This window comes from Sceloporus occidentalis, unplaced genomic scaffold, assembly GCF_023333645.1.
Source record: "Sceloporus occidentalis isolate IW3139 unplaced genomic scaffold, rSceOcc1.0.p SCAF_1, whole genome shotgun sequence".
Taxonomy (NCBI): Eukaryota; Metazoa; Chordata; class Lepidosauria; order Squamata; family Phrynosomatidae; genus Sceloporus; species Sceloporus occidentalis.
In genome coordinates, this window is record NW_028316981.1 from 257548383 (window position 1) to 257566204 (window position 17822).

Below are 17822 nucleotides of genomic sequence, written 5' to 3' on the forward strand. Positions count from 1 at the left end.
CAGGCTCTCCCCAAGCCTCCAATATGACTTTATTGACAGTAACAGAACTAACTAAACATTTGATGCCTTTTCGCCACAGGGTGCTTTAACTGTTAGCAAAGAATGATTTCTCAGAGTTGTTTGTACACATTTGGAAACAACTTCTGGTATGTTTTTGAGATACAAAAAAATCATTCTTGTAATTGCTTACCAGAAGGGGAAAAACAGTGGAATTTGGAAGTCATTTCTAAAAGTCTAGATTTTCATCTTTCTGTTGGAGAGCAAAGTGTATTTATCATGAACAATCAATTTACAAGTGACTTATCCAATTTTAATAAGAGAATATAGATTTGTCTGCTGAAGTTATGCGCAATATTTCTGGGTGTTTCTGGGCAAACTAAAAGTTCAATGTGACTGACAGACAGAGGTATTCCATTGAAGTATTATACACATTATTAATCCAAGTGAGGGTAGATGACAAATGCACACTGAAGCCACCATTAGGATGCTAAGATTTTTCTGATTATTTTATATTTCTGAAATACGGAGCGTTGGACTTACCTGAGAGACGTTCCTTTCCAGCAGAGAAGGTCCGAGCATCCTGACTTTGGGTGGCTCCGCCCACGAGGCTCCTGATAGGCAGGTAGAAACAAAAGAGACAATTGGGGCCTAGCCCCGCCCCTGTGGGCGGAGCCACCCCAGAGAGCCCCAGTCGGTTGCCAGCTGAGGAGAAACTGGTCAAACTGTAAGGCAAAAAAGAAAGGGGTCGCCCCCCCGTGCCAGTAGGCAAGTTAGGGTGGGGAGGATGCTCGGACCTTCTCTGCTGGAAAGGAACGTCTCTCAGGTAAGTCCAACGCTCCATTTCCCAGCAGAGAAGGGGCGAGCATCCTGACTTTGGGATGTACAAAAGCAGGCCCAAGAATTAGGGTGGGCCGACTGGCGCGGGAGGCGACTCAGACACCACTTGCTGTAACACCCTGCGGCCAAAGGCCGCCTCGGCTGACTGGAACAGGTCAAGCTTGTAGTGCCTGACGAAGGTGGAAGGGGACTTCCAGGTGGCTGCTCTGCAAATCTCGGTCAATGGGGCATTGGTGGCCAGCGCCGCCAAAGTAGCCTCACTCCTGGTTGAGTGAGCTGTGATACCCCCTGGTGGTTGAAGGTTTAATGATTTGTAGCAGAGGACGATGCACTCTCTAATCCACCTGGCCAAGGTCGAGACTGACACCTTTTTACCCTTGGAATTAGGTCTAAAGGATACAAACAGGGCCTCCGATTTCCTGAAGGCTGTCGTCCTCTTGAGATAGATCTTTATGGCCCTGCGCACGTCGAGAGTATGCCAGGTCTGCTCCAAGTCTCTGGAGGGTTGAGGGCAGAAGGAAGGGAGCACAATGTCCTGGGACGTGTGGAAGACAGAGTTGACCTTAGGGACGAAGGTCGGGTCGGGTCTCAGGAGGACTGAGTCTGGCCTGATGATGCACAACTCCTTGCGGACTGAAAGGGCGCCTATCTCGGAGACTCGCCTTGCCGAGGTGAGCGCCGTCAGCATTAATGTCTTGAGGGTGAGGAACTTGAGGGGCACTTCCCTCAAAGGCTCAAAGGGGTGAACAGTCAAAGCCTTAAGGATCTTGTGGAGCTGCCAGGACGGGAACCGATGTCTGGTTGGGGGTGCCCTATTGGCGACCCCTTTGAGCAATCTGCGGATATGGGGATGCAGGGCTATCCTTGCCGCGTCCTCATGGGGAAGGATGGAGGTGATGGCTGACACCTGCCTCCTTATGGTATTGGGCCGAAGCCCCTGGAGAAATCCATCCTGGAGAAACTGAAGGACCGTGGGGACTGAGACGTTGATGAAATCTTTGTTCTTGCGTTTACACCATCTCTTAAATGCCCTGAAGGTGTATTCGTAAATCCTGAGAGTGGACTGACACCTAGATGCCAGGATGGAATCTATCACCTCAGGAGAGTAGCCGTAGCCGCTCAGCATGTGGCGTTCAATTTCCAGGCGTGAAGCCATAGCCAGGTTGGGTCTGGGTGGTGGACCTGTCCCTGGGCTAGGAGGTCTGACCTGGCTGGTAGGGGAAGGCTCTGAGTAGCCATGCTGAGGATTTCGGAGAACCAGGGCCGCCGGGGCCATGCTGGGGCCACTAGTAGGACCTGAGCTCGGGTCCTGCGAATTCTGGCCAGCAGTTTTGCGAGTAGAGGAGTAGGTGGGAACGCGTAGAGCAGACCTTCCGGCCAGGGACAGTTGAGAGCATCTATGTCTTCGGCCCCCTCCATCCGGAACCTGGAGAAGAACCTGGGTGTTTTGGCGTTGGCTGGGGAGGCGAAAAGGTCTAGTACTGGCTTGCCGAACCTGTCTGATATGGCCTGAAAAAAATCTGGGTGTAGGCTCCACTCTCCCTGGTCTATGTCCGTCCGGCTTAGCCAGTCGGCTTTGGAGTTTAGGGATCCTTGAAGGTGTTCGGCCTCCAAGGCCGTGAGGTTGGCCTCGGCCCAGCTCAGAAGGGACTGAGCTTCGAGCATCAGGGACCGGGACCTGGTTCCTCCCTGACGATTGACGTGAGCCTTCGCCGTGATGTTGTCCGTTCTGATGAGGACGGATCTGTGGCAAACCCTCTGGTGGAAGGCACGGAGGGTTAGTCGAATCGCTCGCAGTTCCAGCCAGTTGATGCTGTGGGACTGTTCCAATGGGCTCCAGCGGCCTTGGGCTAACTGTGTCCCGCAGACAGCCCCCCATCCACGGAGACTGGCATCTGTAGTTATCTGGACCCTGGGGGGTTTCCAGATCGGGAGACTGTGGTGGATTGCTTCGGACGTCCACCAACGAAGGGACTGGCGCACTTCGCTGGAAAGGTGAATCCTCTTGGGCCTCTTGAGGGCGATGGCTCGCTGGTGGGGCAGGAGAAGCCACTGCAATGGCCTGGCGTGGAATCTCGCCCACGGCAGGCACGGGATGGCTGCAATCATGAGACCCTGAAGGTGAGCCAGGAGCTGGAGACTGGCTCGCGGGGCTGAGAGGACCTTTGATATGGCGTCTTGAATGGAACGGATCCGGTCCGGAGGTAGCCGTACCGTGCCCGACTGCGTGTCTATGAGGGCTCCCAGGTGGTGGATGTGCTGGTCTGGAACAAGGGTGCTCTTTTCCAAATTTATCAGGAATCCGTGCTCCTGCAGAGACGCGAGGATCTGGTTGGTGTCGAGAAGTCCTTGAGTTCTGGAGGATGACCGGATCAACAGGTCGTCGAGGTAAGGGTAGACGTGGAGCCGGAGTCTCCTCCAACGGGCGACCAATGCTACCATGACCTTGGTGAAGACCCTGGGAGCTGAGGCCAGACCAAAGGGAAGTGCACGGTATTGAAAATGTCGGTTGCCATATCTGAAGCGGAGGAAACGACGTGAAGAGGGGTGAATCAGAATGTGTAGATAAGCATCTTGTAAGTCCAGTGAGGAAAGAAAGTCTCCAGGCTGGAGGCTGTCCAGGATGGTCCTTAGAGTCTCCATCCTGAACTTCTTCTTGAAGATAAACCGGTTGACGCCCCTGAGGTTCAGGATGGCCCTCCATGAACCGTTCTTCTTTGGCACAAGGAAGATAGTTGAGTAGCATCCCCGGCCTCTGTCTTCTGTGGGCACCGGCTCGATGGCGTGGATGGCCAGAAGGCGGTCGATGGCTTCCAGCAGGAGGCGGTGTTTGATGGGGTCGGCCGATCTGGGAGAGGGCAAGAAGATGTCGCCGGGCTTGCGATGAAACTGTATCTTGTAGCCGTGACGGATAGTGTCGATGACCCACCTGTCTTAAGTGGAAGTCTCCCAGATGTGGCCGAACTCCCGAAGTCTGCCCCCTACTGGGGGGACCCCGTCATTGCGGGGCATTTTTGCGGGGTTGTTTGGGACCTCCGCCGTCCTTGGCTGGAAAGGGGGATTTGCCCTGCTTGGGGAACTTGGAGTCTCCCCATCTGGCCTTGTTGGACCGGGACTCCCTGGCTCGAAAGGATTGAGAATTGGAAGGGTAGAAGGACTGAGAGGAACGAAAGGAAGAGCGGTATCTATATTGCTTCCTGTCATCCTTTTTCTTGACTGAGGGCAGAGACCTTTTCTTATCTTTACCCTCAACCAGCACTGGATCTAGGGATCCCAAGAAGGGTGTGAAGGCCAGGTTCTGCTTGGATTTGGAGTCCACACTCCAGTTTTTAAGCCAGAACTGTCTGCGAACCGCAACAGCTGCGGCCTGGGCTCAGGTGCACTGCTGAATAGTGTCCAGGGTGCCATCAGCCGCAAGGGCTGCGGCCTTGGCTAGCTTATTGATGGTTTGCCTGACCTTGGTGTCAGGATTGGGCAGGAGGTCTAGGAGTTGGCGGGACCACTGAAGGCTGGCTCGCATCACCATAGAGACTGTGGTGGCTGCCCTAATGGCTATGGACATGGCTTCGTGGGCCTTTTTGAGCGCCCCTTCAGCCCTTCTGTCCTCTGGGTTACGGAGGGCATCCTCACCATCTCTACTGAACACGGCAGAGGACACGAGCACCGAAACAGGAGCGTCCACCAATGGGACCTTGAGTTTCTCCATAACTGCTGGCTGGAGAATGTAGTGTTGACGAATCATGCTATGGTTAGATCTGGAAGCGACAGGTCTGGCCCATTCGTCTCGGACAATCTGCATGATGTTGAGGGGACAAGGGATTTGTTGGACAGGCGAGGAGGAGACTGGAAAAAGCTCCTCGCTCACCATGGGGAGGTCAGAGTCCGAGGGGGTGGGCTGACCTGGGGGCAAGGAAATGCCCAAGGTCTTGGTTGTTTTTCTAATGAGTGGGACATAATCCTCTGGCTTGAGAAGGCAGGTAGAAACCTAGGGTTTGCCCTTGTCCTCTCCCTCATTCTGTGACAACTTGCCCTCTTCTGACTCAAAGGCTGAGGAATCGCGAGAATGCTCAGAGACCTCCTCATCTGAAGAGTGGGAAGAGCGGGGACGCTTGCGAGAAGAGCCCCTGTCAAATCTGGGCCGCTTGGGAGGCGGCCGATATGAGTGTTCAGAGTCAGAGAAGGAGCCTTCATCCTCCTCCTCTCCTGAACTATGGGGTAACCCCTGTAGGTCTAGTTGGCTGGTTGAGGGCTCTGAAGGCCTGTCGCCACCAGATGGTGCTGCGGCGCCTCTGTCGCAACCCTCTCGGTCTTTGCGCTGGCAGCGCTCCCTAGCGGGGCGGTTAACTTTGTTTGTCCCCTGGGAGATGGTGAAGGGATCCCCCCCGCCCCCACCGGCGAGGCCTCCCTCAGCCGCGGCGACTGCGGCTTGACTAGGGGGAAGGGTGTCCCCCAGCTGGTGGCGCCCCTGGCCCGCTGTGCGGCCAAGATGGCGGTGCCCATTGGGGCCGGCGCGGCCAAGATGGCGGCGCCCATCAGCGGCCGCATGGCCAAGATTGCGGCGCCCATGGGCCGCCGCATGGCCAAGATGGAGGCGCCCATCAGAGGCCGCATGGCCAAGATGGCCGACTTCCGGGTCGACAGGAAGTGGGCGGGTCAACCTGGGGGCAAGATGGTTGCCTCCATAGGCGACCGGCATGAAGCCTGGGCCCATCTGCCGGCCGTCCCCGACTCCCTGCATCCCCCACCCTCCAGGGAAAGGGGCCCCAGGGCACATCATGAACGGGGACCCCCCCCCCGCGAAAGGCAAGCCCCCCCATGCTGGTGGCGCGCATGCAGAGTCGCTGTCTCCCCGGGGGCCCCGCGGAGATGCGGTGCCTCCCTGGCGAGGAGGGACCTGAACCACCGCTGCATCTGCAGCGGTGGGGGGTCACTTACGTCCTCCTCGCTGTCCTGGGATGAGTCTGGTGTGGGTTCCCCATCGTTGAACCCTGGCCGGGTCGTTTGGGAGGCCCTGGCTCCGTCAGCGGGAGGGAGGGAGGGCTCCTCCAGCCGCTGCGGGTGCGCTTCCGCCGCCGCTGTTGAGGGGGAAGCCGCAAGGCGAGCAGCCGGCAAAGCCGGGGCTGGCCTGGGCTGGGCGGAAGCTAGCTCCCCTAAAGCCCGCTCATCGTCGCTGGTCATGGCTGGTCCAGCCATTGGGACAGGGAGGGGAGGGAAGCAAAGAAGGGACTTTTTTTTTTAGAAGTGGAAGAGAGAGAGAAGGAAGAGAAAGGAGAAGGGAAGAGCCAGGCAAGTCCAGGGGAGCTAAAAATTCCAATCTTGGAAAGCGAAGCGGAGATCCGTCCTACCAGGAGCGAGGCAGGAAGAAGACTGGGGCTCTCTGGGGTGGCTCCGCCCACAGGGGCGGGGCTAGGCCCCAATTGTCTCTTTTGTTTCTACCTGCCTATCAGGAGCCTCGTGGGCGGAGCCACCCGAAGTCAGGATGCTCGCCCCTTCTCTGCTGGGAAACAGTGGACCTTTTCCTAATGCAGGTGATCTGTTCTGGACCCCCCCCCCCCCCCGCGTGAGGAAAAATGTGCGTATGCTTGTGCCCCATTGAAAATAATGGAGTGCAAGCCTACAGTGCTGTGCGATGTGTGTGGCATGAGCCCGTGTGCCACTGTTTCCCCTGCACAGCTTCTGCATAGGCTGGAAGCCATGTGTGGCGCACCCATGTACGACGCAGGTGCATTGTACAACTTGAAGAGTTATAAACGTACCTTTATGATAACATGTAAGAGGATACGGATGGTAGCAAATGGTAAGCTGGTGGGGGAACAGTGCCAGCATTTCATATTTTCACTTTCATTGCTTCTAGAAGCTCATCAAACACCTTTCAGATGACCATGCTCAGTTCTATAGGATTTTTGAAGGGTAATTTCTTAGTAGATTGTGCTGAGTGTTTTCAAATTTTCTCACAGAAAGCACCTTTACCTCTATAATATATAAGCAATTCAATTTTAGCTTGCCTATAGCTTTCTAGCACTTAATAGTATTCTTTTGCTTGACTACCTCATAGTAATGCCTTTAAAATGTAGGCTTAACTGCTATGGTTAGTTGCTTATCCTGGGCAAATTAAATTAAGCCTCTGGCATATGATTTAAATTTTGTTTCAGCTAATTGAGCATCTAATGGGTGAGGATGAATATGAGTTATACTCAAAAATTTCGTTTTTAAAGCTTTTCTGATTAAGAACCATTCAGATGAGTTAAAAGAAGCATTTACACAGATAGTTTTCAAGTTTCATATGAATCACTGAGCCCTGGAGAAGACTCTGTAGCTGTGTGGATTATATGGTGAATATATTTAACCACCTCCCATTTTTCTTGTGTTTCCATGTTTATGCATTAATAGTTAAGAACCAGTTAGTACAAACACCACAAGTGCTATCAAATTTATTTTGTAATGGTTTACTACCGTCAGCCCTCCATATGCATGCATTGTCGGATGTCATGAAGAACTTCACAAGCCTACAGTCAGGTGGCTAACATAATTTGCAAGAGCAACAAAACATTGTTATTGCACTGAATACACCAGTCAGTGAAACAAGTACAGTGGGCCCTTGGTATCTGCTGGGGTTTGGTTCCCATGGATACTAAAATCTGTGGATGCTCAAGTCCTAATATATACAGTCCTTAGATGGCCCTAAGCTCCCTCCAAAATCCCCAAATTTGGAAAACTGAGCACACCCCAACAATGGATATGTGGAAACTCAAAATTTTAGACATTATGGAGATGGACAAACTTACCTGCCTCATTAGAGATAAATCATCCAGCAGCTGGGAAGAGGATTGGAAACAAATATTAAATTATCTTGAAAAGGAAAAGTGAATTTTGATAGATGTAACATAAGTTACTTTATATAATGCTGTGTTATGGTATAATAATTATGTTATCAATAATCAACACAACACTAAGAACAGACACAGTGTTATTCCAAGTGAGGCCTGACCTAAGCAGAATACAGTGGTGCTATTACTTCCCTAGATCTGACACTATACTTCTATTGATGCAGCCTAAAATCGCATTGGCCTTGTTAGCTGCCACATCGCACTGTTGACTCATGTTCAAGTTGTGGTTTACTAGGACTCCTAGATCCCTTTCAACATAGTCTCCTTAACCCAGGTCTCCCACCCTATATCTGTGCATTTCATTTTTCCTACCTAAGTGCAAGTACCTTACATTTCTCTGTGTTGAATTTCATTTTGTTAGCTTTGGCCCAGCTTTCTAGTCACTTCAACTCATTTTGAATTTCGATCCTGTCTTCTGGAGTACAGTGTGCCCTTGACTTACGTGGGGGATCCGTTCCGCCCCCCCCCCCATGTAAGCCAAATATTGCATATGCTCGAGCCCCATTCAAGTGAATGGGGCTCGTGCACGCAGTGGTGCGGTGGTGCAACAGCGGGAGCATGCCCCATTCATTTCAATGGGATGCGCGGCTCCTTGTGCCCCATGTGCTCCTGCGTGGCTCTACATGGATTTTCATGTAAGCTCATAGCCATGTATTGCACGCCTGCGTATAACGCGGGCGCACTGTATTAACTGCTACTCCTAATTTGGTGTCATCCATTTTGAATTGTGGGGCCCAGAACTGGACCCAGGATTATTATTCCAGGTGAGGCCTGACCAAAGCAGAATAGAGCGGCACTATACCTCCATTGATGCAACTGCAAGAAAGTACTTCATTTAAAACAAGCAAGCATACAAACAAATAAATAATAATAAAAATAGTTAATAAAAACCAATAAATAATTTTTTTAAAAAAAATCCCCAAGTTAAAAAAAAATCCATGAATTGCACACCCAACCGAAAACAGTGATCCAGTCACTTCTGGACAAAATTTTAGAGCTTTTTTGGTGGGAGGGAGCAATTAATGGCTAATTGCCATAAAGTGTGTCCCAGTAGTGGATTTGAAAGCTGAAAAAATATGGCCTTTGAGGTGAAATGGTGGTTTGGCAGATTTTTTTTTAACTTCAACTTTTGGGGGGAGCTTGGGGCCGTCTAAATAATTGTACATGTGACAATCAGTATGTCCTCCAATCTTTACCAATGTTGCTTATATCCTATAGACCAGGGATGGGGATTCTGTGGCCTTCTAGATGTTGTTGGACAGCAATTCCCAGCACTCTACACTATTGGTTATCCTGGCTAAGGCTGCCATGAATTGCAGTCTATTATCTGGAAGGCAACATGATCCTCATCCTGATATAAGGAAGGAAACAGGGTTTACAGATTTATTTATTTTGTCTTCAGCATACAATCTTCTACATGCCATCTCAAGCCTTGCTAATTCAGCATTTGGAGTTGTCTATCTGTGTTGTTAATCACACTGAGGTTTTTGCAGCTCAGATCCGGGGTGACTCCTGGTTCAGCTATGCGAATTCACGTTGTAACGTGAATGTTTTATCACACCTGGTTGCCCTTCCGTTGCCCTTCCAAATCGAGGGGGAATCGAATCCAAGGCAAGTCACATGATGTGGATTCACGCAAAGCGGAGTGAGTGCAAATTGGATTACACCGGTGCATACCATGCGGATTCAACGATTCAAATCGGCACCCTTGCACATGCTCAGTGGAGGTCTGAACACATTGTGACCTTGTACCTTTCCGGGATGAAAAGGGACGTAAGTTCTTATTCCCTGTTTTGCGTAATTGTGTGATTGCTTGAATATTTGCCTCGTGAATATTTGTGTCTTCTTCATCCCCCTTTTTTACTTTCCCTTTCATTTCAGCAATTTCAACACACACATAGACAGACAGACAGACAGACAGATCTGTATATTCACATGCACACACTTACACACATATATATAGTCCCAAAAAATGAGTTGCCCTGAAAGTGAAAGGATCACCGAAAGGAAATGGGGGGAAATTGCAGCGCCGCATCATAGGAAATTTGCAACCCAGGGGGTTTGCGGTGGTGTACCAGAGCAGAAGCAAAATTGCATTCCACACCAGGCCAATTCGGAGTGAAATCGAAGTGAGCTTGAAAGCGAATTCTGTGAATTCCCTTTTTTACGAATTCATCAAAATGATGAGTCACTTTGGATTCACTGCAGAAGTGCCATGGAAGGAGCCCCCATAGAAAGGAATCGTGTGTGATAACATGTTATTGTGTGAATTCGCATCATTGGACCCGCAGTCATGTTGGATCTGAGCTGCAAAAAGCTGCAAAAACCTCAGTGTGATAAGGCTCTGTGACAGTGGGCATAAGGCCATATACCTTCAGCTGAGAAAAATAGCATACATTTTGCATGTAGGACTTCTGGGGATCAAGCCAGAATTACATAACAAAATTAGATATAATGTGAGTCTGAAGTGCTGGTTTTAAAATTTAGGAACACTACAGATTATTTTTAGGGAGATCTGGCATGGAGTAACTAAAAGTGTTGTGTATTGCTGTGCTAATATGTTCATAAACAGCAAGTGGTACAAGCAAGGTGGGGGAAACCCAAGGGGAACATGCTTCTCTAAAATCCATTAAGGATTGAGCAGGCTCAGTGACTATAGAGTGCTGATAGTAGAGCGGGGGAGATGTAAAAACATAGGAGAGGGAAATGGAATGGAGTGTCCTGAAAAATATGTAACTGGCTGACTTTTATTCTGAATAGGAGCACTCCACAAATATTCTTATAATTCCTACTAAAGATATAATCTACATAGTTTTAATTAATTCAGTGCTGCTTTTATGTTGCAGAACTCAACCATGTTTTGCACCTTGACTAGGGATACCAGAGTAAAAACAAGAGATGGCTCCTGTATCTGTAAATGGTTGTGTAGAAGAGGAAATTTCAGCAGACTTTGCTTGTTATGTAGTTGTATGACAAGCAGCCCCTGTTGAAATTGGATCTTCTACACAACCATTAAAGGCACAGGAACCCTCTGTAGTATTCAATCTGGCAACCCTAAAGTCCACAGATTTTTCACAAGTCAATGAAAAATGCAGTTTTGCAACATTCTAGATCCCAAAGTGTTCTTATTTACAAACATAAAATTTTTATCTTGTACTTTTTTTCCGCTGAAGAGTTCTTGTTATTGTTGTTAACTTACTTTTGGGTGCACTATGAACAAGCTACCCACCTACTCTTGATAAAATGAATGACCAATGTGGTAGCAAAGCTAGTCTAATCAGCCCCTGTAAAAAAAACCATTGACTTCTGTTTCAAGGTCTTCCTTTTTCCAATTAGTCTCCCTAAATTGATTATTTAATGCATAACTAATTTCAAACTTGCACTGTCTTACTGATGGACAAAGTTGCAGCTCATTTTGTGGAAGCCACGGCACTTATGGCTCACATTTATCAAGCGGTGGCATTTTAGAAGTCATTATGGGTGCTGTTCTTTTTCTAAGAGCAGAATTAAAAGGAACCAGTTCAAAGCACACTTACAAGTAAGCTGTAATTACTTTTAAATTCAAAGTTCCGTTTGGGCTTGACATCCAATGTTGTACAGGCAGAGTTCCATTCATCCAAATGGACCTCCTTTTCCTCTTATTGCATCTCCTTTATATCGGCTCCAAAGTGGTCCCTCAACCCTCTGGAACAGGTTTTGAGGACAACTGAAAAGCTACCATGTATGAGGGAGAAAATGCTATTTTTTCATATTTGTGGGCATGGAGGACACAACTGGCTTTTACCAGTGTTCTGCTGAGTTGGATCCCATACAAATTAGGTAATTACAGCATTATTATTCCACTTAACTGGTATGGTTCCATCCTATGGAATCTTGGCAGGGAATCCTGTAGGGACATTTAGTATGTCCAGCCAGAGCTTCACCAAATTACAACCCTCAGGATTCCACAGGATAAAACCATGGCAGTTAAAGTGGAATAATAATGTTAGAATGGTGTAGTGTGAATGGATCCTTGGTTAACTAGTGGCAGGGCTCTGTCATTTAAGATTGCAGGGGAAGGGCTCACATGATTGCTTACTCTACCATATAAAAAGATCCCTCCACACAGAAAATGGGCTCTTCACGGGGGCTCAGCTGGACACCTTCTTGCAGCAAGCAAGTTTTCTATGTGGAGAGTGTTGTTTTTTTCTAGTGTATATAGAGAACTCCACATGCTACCACTGTTCCCACCCAAAATAGCAAGTGATTTAACTACATTTTACAATTCAATGAACACTAACCCTAAACTCTTTATGTAACTCGCACTGTATTGCATAAATGGAATCTAGGCTTACACCCATGAGGAGAGAGGAAGAGTTGTATCTTTGCATCCCTTCTTGCAATTGTAACATGGTATCTGTGTTGCTCAAGAAGTCAGGAAGTGGTTTCCAGCCTGCAATAAGGAGTGATGAAAACAGTCAGTTTGGCAACAGCATCCAAAAGTGTGGTGTATGCTTGGAGGGGAACAAGGCCATATTTGGAAGCATCGTTTTAACACCAAGCAGCAGCACTATTTTTTGGCAGGGCAGCTTTGGAGGCAGTGCAATAAAGTAATACAAAAATGGTTTGGGAGCCTATGTGTGGCTCTTTAGGTGTGTGGTGCCCATCACAATGAAGGCATTTCTGATGCAGAAATGTAGAAGAGAGAGATGTTAGATTTATTAAAGCACCCAGAGCTTGCTTTTCTAGAAGATACAATTAATGATATATTTTTTATGCAAACAGTGGTATAAAAGTGTCTAATGGTCCTGAACACTAGCTCATATCAGAAGAAAAATATGAAATCCCATTAATGCACACAGAGTACACTATCCAATAGAAAATGACATCCTGCTGCTGCTTGGTCATCCATGCAACTCTGATTTCAAAGTATTTTGGTATTCAGCGTACATGGTTTCCTTTTTATTTGCAGACAAATTTACCATCCAGCATGCTTTCTTATCATGTTTGCTGTTAATCTTCTATTAGCTTTATCTTATCTTCCCCCTTTGTAAGGAAAATTTGGAGCAGCAAGCAGAAGCTAAACATCATATGCGGAAGCAGAGCCAGGAGAACAAATGCTGAACGGGAGAGAATCGAGACATTGTCATGGCAACTGCAATCAGATAGGAATGGTTCTCTCAACTGGTGGGTGGGTGACATTCCTCACAGTGGGACTTGTGGCAAAATTTGTACAAACATTTCAGCCAGGTAGCTTTAGGTGTTCATACTCCAAAAAACAATAAGAACACATTAAACTAGCAGAAAGTCAAGGCTAGAACTTGTCCTCTGTATTTACTGTGATCTTAACACAAAATTAGATCTCACTAAGGTTGATGGCTCCTATTTCCTGTCAAGTAGGGTTTAGGATTGCAACCTGATGTTAACAAGATGCATTTTTCAAACTGCATAACAAGAACTTTTTTGAGCATCTGCAATTCTTTGCACTTCTGGGAAATCCAGAATTCTGTCTGTTCTTTGGACTCATTGCCGAATGTTTTAAGACCACCAATATACCCCGGGGTAACAGAGAGAAAAAAGACTGTTAAATATCTAAAACAAGAGATATAAGATTCAGACACATCTACCCATTTGTAGTAGCTTTCCATTAAGACTGTCATATGGTGATTAGTTGTGGTTCTGAGTGAGGAGTGGAGATATTTAGAATATGGCTCGAAAGAACTACTACTATGGACTCATGGCACATCAGTGCAGCATGTTGAGTATTTAACTCATGTATTAGCCTGATCTCTCTGTTACATCTCCTTGCCCTGATTATATTCAGCAGATCACACTGTTGAAATCCAAAACACTGAGACAATGAAGCAGAGTCGGTCACCAGACCAGGGATTATGATTTCTATTTGTTATTAGAGTTCTTATGTCATACCTAATCATATTGGAAAAGAATGGGCTGGGACTCATCGGCTTGACAACAGGAAAATATTTTGTGATTTGTTGTTGGATTAAGCAGGGGTGGGAATGATTGACTCTCCAGATGTTGGGTGGCAAGTCCCAGCCTTTCTTGGAATCCTGGAATCTGTCCCTGTTGCGTTGCACTTGAACCTTTACAGGCTTCTTACATGAGAACCTAACATAAGGTTTGAAACCTACATTTTTTTCAATTTAAATAATTATCCACAGACTTCATGGCCAAAGGAGCACCTTGCAATTCTAACTCTATGTTTCCAGCATATCTGGCTCTTTACTAATGCTTCCAGAGCATAGAAATTATAGTCTGACTAGGTTATGAAATTCTCTCTCAGTCCACCTTGCTCTAACTTGTTTTAAATCATTATGAAATTCCTTGTTTAGATAATCTCCCCAACTACAACGAATACTGCACCCACCCACCCATACCTGATATATTGGAGAAACCCTACGTAGAATTCTAAGTACTGGGAAGCATTCACAAGAAACAACATATTGAATTTAAATCCAATTGGTAGTCCTAGTTACAGTAAACCCAATGTAGAACCAAATGGTGAACGAGTAAACACTTATTACTACTATATTTATATCCCACCTTTTCCTGGTCCAAGACTCAAGATAGCTTAAAAGTTAAAACATATACAGCTAAAACATTTACATCATACAGAGGTTAAAAACATAATTATATATCTCCCACTGAATCAATGGGCCTAACTCTAGGACTAGCCATTAGATTTAGTAGGCCTTAAAGCCCCAAATTAATTACTTGTGGAAAGAAATCACTGTGAACTGGACGGTAAATTTTGAAAACTAAAGAATTTATTCAATTAATTACCATTATCACAAAAGGCATTTCCCCTGAAAATCAACATTAAATTAAAGCAAATGTTGGTTAAGGAATATTCAAGCATGATTCTACAGATGACAAAGTTTCAAAAAAATAAAGGAAGTGGGCAGTCCTAAACTTGCATACTAGGAATTACATCCTGTTGAGAGGAGGACTTCTGAGTAAACAGGTTTAAGACTGGGCTGCAGGTCTAACAATATGAAACATCCTTTGGAAACATGTTCTACAAATAACACTGTCATTTATTGCATCATTTTTTTATTATTCAGAAGTTTTGAAAGAACAATCAGAGGTTTCTGGCAAAGATTTATCATACTATGGACACCATAAAATTTTTGAAAAAGTAGTTACAGGAACATTCTGCTCAGATTTTTCACCTAAATAAAAAAAGTATTCAAAATTTTATATTTATTGCATAAAATTATTCATTTACAAATTCTTATAATTCCCAAACAATGTATTTACCAATTTTCAACAAAATCACAAGAAATTCTGCTAATACAAAAATTGATGTAGGGCAACAATGTAATGGACTCTAAAAAGTGAGTTCCCAACATTTGCAAAATTATAAAGCTTATTTTAATGTTAAGACTGGAAGTGCTGCTAAACGTCCTTAGTAAAAATTTTGGCACAGATCAGATACATATAGTACAAAAATGCATGAGCAAAAAAAGCAATTTCTGACTTATTAGAATGTTTATTCATTTTCAAGGAAATCATTTCTGAAGATAAAAAAAGGCCAGAGTTAAAGGAAATGCAATCATAATAAACTTCCACTTAGTGTGATCTACAGCTCTATACAGAAAAAGTTCCACTGAGTTCAATAGGACTTACTCCTAAGTAAGTGTTTATATGATTACAACCTTAACTTGAAATTGTAAACAATTTTATTTAGGGGAGTAGAATTTTTAGATCAGGGCTTGGGAACCTTTGATCCTCCAGGTGCTTTGGCCTACATCTCTCATCAGCCCCACACAGACCAATTGAAAAGAACGGAAAAAGTCCAAAACATCTGGAGGACCAAAAGTGCCCCACCAGTCTTAAACCCACTTGATGCCCAGAACTCAATGCAAAATACTTGATACAGAAAAAGTGTAACTTTGAGGAAGCTATTTCTCCCTAGTAACAAATATTAGCAACATAAGCATGGACACTATTTTAAAAATAGAGGCACATGATTCTCAAGGTACTGCTTGCTACAATACACATGGCAAGGCAGCTTTTTGCATGCCTTCATAATTCTGTGTATGTTGCATTTTAACCAATAGCTGATGGATTGTACAGTATTCTTTATTGTTCCATTGTTCTGCTTTATGACATCATTTCACTACATTCAAATAGTTAAAGCATTCAAAACACCATCAGCGCACATTTGGTGAAGGAGATCAGAGTGTGGCCATCACTGTCAAAACATGTTTGAATGTATTACTTCTGCCCTCCCGCCCCAACCCCCAAAGAACACTGTGTGGACAAAGAGTAACAAGACATATATAAAAAAAATAAGGCACATTTATTTTCATATGGTAATATTGAAATAGAAAAAACATCTTAGAGCACATTAGTATCCAAATGTTCTGTAAAAAAACAAACTTGTATTCATGAAATTATAACTTGAATTTCCTTACTCTATATAATGGGAGTAATTGCACATATCCCAAAGTATCAAGTAGCAAAACAGAAGGTTGTGTTGTTGTTTTTTATATATTTTTAAAGGAAGGTGAATTCAAAATTCCAGGATGTAAGTTCTGCATTTCCAGATCTTCCACACTTCTAAGAGGCTCTTGAATTTCACTCTGCTTCTAGGGTGGGATAAATGCAGACTCCAGGTGGAATAAAATGAAACTGTCATTTATAGAAGTCTTAAGTATTTGGCCAATAGCTTTGCCAGAGTATATTCAGGTTCGATTCCAAGCTGTATCTGGGATTTCAATGATATATCATTATTTAAAAGCTACCTACAGATCAAAAAAACAATTTAAAATCAATGTTCTCTCCATTTCCAACACAAAATCATAAATGTAGAAGCCTTAAACTAATATTTAACCTGAGATTCACTTTGTTGATGAGAAGTAATATTGTTTGTTTCTCCCCCCACCTCCACTTGTATTTAATTATACTGATAGTGGCATGTCTTATTACAGCGTAGGAAAAGTTGGTTGCATCATGGCTTTTTATGACACTGGAGATCAAAAAAATTCTAGAATGAATGTATTGTCACAATATCCAAAACCTGAAATTTTAAAAATGTGCTTCTTATTGCACACCAGTATTTCAGAAGACAAAAAGTTGAAGACTCCTCTTTAGTAACCAAGTTCAAAAACCAGATTTCATCTCAGCTGAATTCTGTATGTGTTTATCTCCATAGGATTCATGCTGATCTCAGTCATATTTCTGGCATCTGGAGGCGAATGCATCAATGTTAAGGATGTTGGTGTAAGACTTTCCACATGAAACTTGTTAAAGAGTTTGTGCATTTTTAGCTGAAAATTTCAAAAAGACAAAATAATTACTCCATCAAAAAAAAAAAAAAAAAACTGACGCTTTTAACAACATTTATCTGAAGCAAGGCTTGCAAACTGTATTATGGAGAACCTTGTGGTTGGTCCTTAGAAATTTTTCAAGAATTACTCAGTGAGACCAGTAGTGATGGAGAGAATTACACCTACCACTGATCTGCCTCTGAACATACACACCTATAAATGAGTGCTGAATGGATTCTAGCAATTTAATTGAGGACAGTGCCACATATGAAAAGCATGCACACCTAAAATATAGTAAAATAATAAATAGTCCCATAACACATAAATGTGCAATGGCAGGCATATAGGGTCCCATCACTGATCATGTTCACATTAAATAGGCTTCCTCAGTACAAAAGATTTAAAAGCCATTGATTGAGTGCAGGGGTGAGTAACTGCTCCCCAGGGTTTGGATTATAACTCTCACAAGCCAACAAGAACATAACTAGGGAATATAAGAGTTCTAATCCAAAACATATGGAGAGCATTAGTTGTCTATTCTTGCCATAAAAACAGTGGTTCCCAACCTTTCCCCCCCACTTATGTACCCTTTAGCAATCATTTCCATAAATTGTACCCTTAATGCTACCAAAATGTTTGTAATTAATATATTTGCTGTTATTTCAAATTTATATGCCGTAAATGTAAATAAATAGCCCAATAATGAGATTAAAAATCAACTGAATAATAAAGTCAACAGACAGTGTATAAAACATACAAGTATCTTATAGCCAACAAATGTTTCATGTGACCCCTGAGCTTGTTTTGAGGCTTATAGTTTTTT

The 17822-nt window shown here is 44.8% G+C and overlaps 1 protein-coding gene across 1 annotated transcript in view; it reads right to left on the reverse strand.

The window, feature by feature from the left end:
* Positions 1 to 16010: 16010 nt before the first annotated feature.
* MAN2A1 (mannosidase alpha class 2A member 1) overlaps positions 16011 to 17822 on the reverse strand; it is an 88532-nt gene continuing 86720 nt past the window's right edge. Inside the window, exon 22 of the mRNA XM_089492372.1 lies at positions 16011 to 16999. Coding sequence (XP_089348498.1) covers positions 16847 to 16999 — 153 coding nt within the window. The 3' untranslated portion in view covers positions 16011 to 16846. The remainder of the gene's footprint in view (positions 17000 to 17822) is intronic.